At 54.7% G+C, this 6,373-nt stretch overlaps 1 protein-coding gene across 1 annotated transcript; it reads right to left on the bottom strand.

Annotated features, from left to right (window-relative positions):
- Window positions 1–454: 454 nt before the first annotated feature.
- On the bottom strand, window positions 455–5,218 carry TEPP (testis, prostate and placenta expressed). The gene is given in 6 exon segments (XM_014450978.1): window positions 455–637; window positions 919–980; window positions 2,007–2,231; window positions 2,983–3,016; window positions 3,018–3,055; window positions 5,146–5,218. Coding segments are annotated over 6 exon segments (612 nt in total). The 3' UTR covers window positions 455–457.
- Between the last annotated feature and the right edge of the window lie 1,155 nt (window positions 5,219–6,373).

Below are 6,373 nucleotides of genomic sequence, written 5' to 3' on the forward strand. Positions count from 1 at the left end.
CCGCCCACACCTGCTCCTAGAACAGGCCCCGCCTTAACTGCACGGCCAGGACAAGCCCCGCCCTCTCTCTCACCTGAGCCCCGCCCCTAGACCAAGCCCCGCCCACACCTGCTTAGAACCTGTCCCACCTCCACTGAGCGGCGGGAACAAGCCCCGCCTCCAGACCCTTCTTCGCGGGTCGCAGAACCCACCCTGGGCTCAGCCTCTGCCCAAAGGTTCCTGGCTCGTACCTGGCTCCACCCTGTCCCTAAGACAAACCTCGCTTCCATATCCCTCAATGCGTCTCAGCCCTTCCCTCTCTCAGTGCCCCACTGCTCCCAGCTTCCCCGCCCTGTCCTTGCTGGAGCGCCACCCCGATCCCCCTCCCCTGTCCGTAGTCAGCGCTGCGGATCCCGGACTCCAGTTCCCGTGGCTCAGCTACCTCTCCCGCCCCAGGGCATCCTCCGCGCCCGGGAGACTAACCCCTCTTGATCGGGCAGGGCAGCTTGAACTCGCCGGCAGAGGACACGAAACGGGACCAGTCCTCGATGGCGCGTGTGAAGCTGGGCCAGCTGATTCGGTTGATGCCCGGGGGGATGGGCGCCAGCTTTCCCTCGCGGCTCCTGTGGCGGATCTTCTGGCCGGTGGCGGTGATGTCCTGACCGGGCGATGGGAGTCAGGGCCCCAGGGGCAGATGCAGAAGCCTGGGAGGCCGACGCAAACTACCCTGGAGGGCGGAGCTGACACTTGGCTCATCTGACCGAGGGGCGCCTGAAGCCCCAGATAGAGATGGGAAGGGGACCAGGATCCCAAGGCGGCGGCCGAGGAAGTACCCAGAATAGAGCCCAAGACTAGAGGCGCCTGGGGCTGGGTGCAGGCGAGACCTTCTTCCTTTCCCCTGAGCAAACCCAAGGCCAGGAGCAAAGGACACTCACTCACCAAGCACTGCAGGGGTTTGTTGGGGACACCGAGGAGTGTGTAGTGTGCGTTGTCAAAGTCATCTGAAGAAGGAAGAGAAAGGGAGAGGAGATGCCTCCTGCACAGCAGTCACAGGCCCACACCCAGAAGAGGTTTGGCCCACACTGCTTAAAATTTTTTTTGGGGAAAATATTTGACAACTTTAAGAAAACTAAGATAAAGTGGATTTTTACTTAATATGACTTACAACAGAATAAACTCCAAAAGATCAAATATTTCAATATTAAGGAAAAAGAAACTATAGAAGTACTAGAAGAAAACATGGGTAGCACTGGCCAGTGTGGCTAAATTGGTTGGGTATCATCCCATGCACTGAAAGGTTGCTAGTTTGATTCCGAGTAGGGGACATGCAAGAGGCAGCTGATGGATGTCCCCCCCCACCCCCGTCTCCCTCCTCCTCCTTTCCCTTTCTCTCTCTTAAAAAAATCAATTAAAAATAATCTTCAGAAAAAAGAAAAGAAAGAAAACATGGGTAAATTTCTTCCTAATCTTGGGGTGGGGAAGGCTGTGCCAACTCTAAATCTGGGAGCCTTAAAGAAAAAGTTGATAACTTTGGCTACATAAAAATAAACTTCTGCATTGCAAAAAACAACACGAGAAGTCAAAAGACAAATGGAAAAAATATTTCCACGTATTTTCCAGATGGAGAGAGGATTGGGCAGAAGTTGTTATTAGTGCTTTTATTATTAATTCCTGCTGCTGCTGCAACTACTGACCTCTGCACAGTTGTTCTCCATGAATAATAATAACATCTACATCAATATGCTCCTGTTAGGTGCCAGGCACTAGTCTAATTAGTTTTCCTGCCTTACCTCATTTGAACCTCGCACTGGGCCTTGGGAGGCAGGTCCCATTATCAACCCCGTTTTGCTGATAAGGAAAGAGAGGCTCAGACCTTGTGAGGTTTCCTGGGTAGGAAGTAGCAGAGCTGGGACTAGCCCCTTGGTTGCTTCCACCTGCCACTCATGGCCTTGCACTCCCAGGTCTCTCTCCTCCAAACCCTTTTGCCAAAGACCCAGGGGCCCCAGCAGCGGGCCAGGCGGTTTGACCTTTGCGGCAGTAGGTGGTGGTCTGGCAGTGCTCGTCCGACAGGCAGGCCCTGGCATTATCCATGTCCATGCGGCGCAGGCTGGGCAGGGCCGGGTGGTAGAGCTGCTGCTTCACGCTGGCCAACTGGTTTCTCCGCCGCTCCATCGGGAGCAGGATGGCTGGGGACGCGTACACGTGGGTGGAGCAATCGTCCCAGGGCACCAGGTCGATGATGCGGGCCATAGCTGGGGAGCAAAGAGTACAACGGGGTTCACCCTGGGCTCAGGTCAGCCAGACACCCCTCAGCATCAGAACACCACCTTGGCCAGTGCTGATTTGTCTTCTGGTCTGACATTTATTGAGCACCTACTGTATGCCAGATCTTTTTTATGTTTTCACGAGCTCCCTGTGTGGTGGCAGGGACAATCGGACACCATGGCACACCCAGGATGTGCTAAGGGCTCTGACAGGGTCAGGACGGGGGGTGTGTGTCTGGGGAGGCTGGGGTTGTGGCATTCGGGGAATGGTCTACAGGAGGTGGCATTTGAGTCTATTCTTACATAAGGAGCAGGAAGCAGCAGCAGCAACTGGGTTCAGATTTAGCTCAGAGTGAGAACTAATTATGGACTTTTGGCCTTAGCTAAGGCCTCTGGCATTTACTCAAAATTCTACAGGGAGACAAAGGCATTTTAAAGAAGGGGAGAGACAAGATAGATACGAACTGGGGAAACGTTGCTGCCTGGGCAGCGCCTCCCTTTAAAAAGCAGGCATTCCCAGGAGCCATTCCGCCTGTTCAACTGTAGCGAGGATTTGTTGACTCAGCTCATTTCCTTCCTGAGCCCCGTTAGAGGCGAGAGACGGAGGTGGTGGTAGGTGGGCAGGAGGCGAGGACCTAGGGCCATGGAGGAGCAGGGCGAGGAGGGCACAGGGATGGGCTTGCAGGGAGAAAGACAGGGAGTGGAGCAGGGAAGGAAGGACTCTCTGCTCCTGTCCCACCCACAGTGGCTACCTGATCTGCAGGGCTCAGGCCCCAGGTGCTCGGGCTTATAAGGATTTTCTCTTCTTCCAGCTGCTCAGGGCGGGGAAGAGATAGCGAGGTGGGCCAGGCCCAGTGCCTTATAAGACAGTAGGGGAATAAAGAATGTTCTGCAGACACAATGCCCATTGCAACCTGATTGTGAGGGCACCCACTCCTTGGCAACCCTGGCAACCACAGGCCCCTGCTGCCAGGTGTCCTCTGTCTGCCCCCCCTGCCCCCCATTTCAGCCTTCCTGAAGGTTGCTGTCCCCTGGGCCACAGCACAGGCCAGGCATGTTGGAAAATGTCAGACAGGGAGCCGGGCTCCCTGGGGATGGCCATGCCAGGGCTGGCCAGGGCAGGCGGTGTGATCCTGGACTAGTTACTGTCTCTCTCTGGGCCTCAAGGCTCCCATCGGTGTTAAGCAAGGGCCCCAGGCCCTGCCACGAGGGGTGTCTGGGGTCTGGGAGGGCCCTCCCTCCCTGCAAACCTCGGGACGAGGGCACTGCCCTGCCTGCCAGCCCTTGGGGCTCCAGGGGTGGGGATTAGTGGCGGCCGGTATCCAGGGTCAGCATAAGGGGATCAGGGAGAGCGGTGGCCTCAGCAGGACGGGGATTAGCAGGTGATACACCATCCCAGCCCCCTGCAACCTCCCTCCCTCCTTCCCAGAAAGCAAGGTCACCAGTGCCTAAGCCCAGCACCCCCAAGCCCTGGGGCCTGTTACCACCTTGGTCACAACCAGTAGAGAGAGACCCAGGTGAGGGACCCCTGGGAGAGCCTGCCCTATTTGCATATACTTTGCATATGTACTTTGCATATGCCTGCCCGGGTGCTGAGCCTGTGAGATCACGTAGGATCTGGCTCCCCAGTTTCTCCTCCCTGCAGGGCTCCATACAGCCCCAGGGCAGCATCCCCAAGCCCGCAGCTCACGGAAAACTCCCCCAGAGTTGACTTCAGTCACACCCCCCCCATTTATTTCTAACTATTTTAAAGCTGTGAAACGTAACAAAATCCAGAAAGTGCATAAATAATGTGACCACAAAAATTTATAAAATGAGACCTCATGTAACTACCACGCAAGTCAAGACATCGGGCACTACTTTGCAAAAAAAGTTTAGCAGTTTCTCAGAAAGTGAAACATAGCCTGGCCAGTGTGGTTCAGTGGTTGAACGTCGACCTATGAACCAGGAGGTCACGGTTCGATTCCCCGTCAGGACACATGCCCCGGTTGCGGGCTTGATTCCCAGTAGAGGGCCTGCAGGTGGCAGCTGATCGGTGATTCGCTCTCATCATTGATGTTTCTCTCTCTCTCTCCTTCGCCCGTCTGCTCTGAACTTAAAAAAGAAAAAGTGAAACATACATTGACATATGACCCAGCAATTGTACCTCTAGGAATCTTCCCAAGATAAATGAAAAGATATGGCCACACAAAGACTTCACGCAAATGTTCATTCTTTATAATGGCCCAAGAGTGGCAAGAACCCAAGTGTCTGTTGACTGGCGAACAGATAAACAGACTGTGTTATAGCTACACCATGGGATACTCTTGAGAATGAAAAAGATACCAAGATACGTGCTATCATGTGGATGATCCTCAAAAACATTATGCTAAGAACATTATGAAAGAAATCGCACACGAAAACACTCCACAGATTGTGCGATCCATTTATATAAAATGTGCGTGCAAGGCAAAGCCTGGGAGACGGAAGGCAGCCTGGGGCTGGGGTGGGACGGGAAGTCACAGGAGGGATCTTGGGGGAGGGGGGGAATGGGTGATGGGAATGTTCTAAAACTAGAGGGTGCTAATTTCCTAGCTCAGGCATTTTACTAAAAAATCACTGTACACTAAAACGGGTGAAATTTATGGCATGTAAATTATACCTCTTAAAGTTGTTCTAAAAAAATAGCTGCCAACTAAAGAAAGCAAAAAACAGAGGAGCTTCCAGTACCTCTTCCAAGTCACAGCCCCAACTTCCTACAAGTGGTGACCCGTTTTCCTGCTACATAGTTTAACCACGGCTTGTCGTTACCTATGGTCGCAGCCACAGACAAGACAGGCTCATGTGGTCCATCACCTATAACCCAATCTTCTCATGGCTTACAGGCCTACATGACCTGCCTGGGCCCATCTCTGGGCCTCACCTCCTGCCACTCTCCCTACACCCACTGAGCCCCGGCCCCGGCCCCTCTCCTCCTCAGGTGCATCCAAGGTCATTCCAGCCGCAGGACCTTCACCTTGGCAGTGTCCTCTGTCTGGACCACCGTTCACTCAGGTCTTGCTTTTCATGTCTCAGCTCACATGTCTACCTCTTCAAGGACACCTGCCAGCCCCTACTCCCTGCCCTGTTTGCTTCTTTCATGGAATCAGCAACATTTGCAATATTTCTTTTTTAAAAATATGTTTTTATTGATTTTTTTTACAGAGAGAGAGGAAGGGAGAGGGAGAGAGAGATATTGATGAGAGAGGAACATCAACATCAATCAGCTGCCTCATGCACACCTCCTCCTGGGGATCGAGCCCACAACCTGGGAATTGAACCGTGACCTCCTGGTTCATAGGTCCATGCTGAACCACTGAGCCACGCCAGCTGGGCTGCAATATTTCTTTACTCCTCCTTAATCTGGTTTACTTCTGTCCCCTCCGTTGAATAGAAGCTCCAGGAGGGCAGGCCCCGTGCCTGTCTTGCTCAATGGGCCAAGGTTGGCACGCTGTTGGGCGCGGAGGAAGAGCTTGAGAAATCCTGTGGATGATCAAGTTAGGCTCCCACCCCTTTGCTGAACACCCCTCTACCCCTCCGCCCGTCCCGGTCCTGTCGCCTCAGCGTCCCTCTTTCCCGGGCCTCTGTCCCTCTTGTCCTCCTCCCCGAGATCTCTGTCTCCCCTCTAGGGTCCCACCTCAGTTCAGGGGGCCAGCTCACCCGCAGTCAGTCACCCCTCAGTCCTCGGATCCTTCCTAAAGGTCTGGCCCCGGACCACAGCGGTTCGGGCAGAGCCTAAGGCAGGGGCTGCTGAGGCCCCGCCCTGCCCCAGCTGCCCAGGATTCTAGGATTCGGGACCAGAGAGAATCCGCCTGAGTTCGGCCTTGGGGCTCGGGGACTGGGGTGTACGGCCACTGATGACCGAGAGTGGACAAGCCCCTGCCACTTTGAGGAGTCTTCCAGGATCAACCGGGGACCCCAAGCTGTCATTCTCTGACCAGCCACTCTGCAGCTTGGCCAAGGTATGTGGGGAGCCAGGCCCCTGGGCCCCCCAAGGCTCCCAAATCTGTCCCCCCCCCCAGACTCCTTGCTGGCCTCTAAGGGGGCTGCTGTTGGCTCCCTGAGCGTCAGCCTCCTCCCCACCACCCCACCTCCCCACCCCCATTTGGCAC

The sequence above is a fragment of the Myotis lucifugus genome, unplaced genomic scaffold (genome assembly GCF_000147115.1).
Source record: "Myotis lucifugus unplaced genomic scaffold, Myoluc2.0 scaffold_5815, whole genome shotgun sequence".
Classification (NCBI taxonomy): domain Eukaryota; kingdom Metazoa; phylum Chordata; class Mammalia; order Chiroptera; family Vespertilionidae; genus Myotis; species Myotis lucifugus.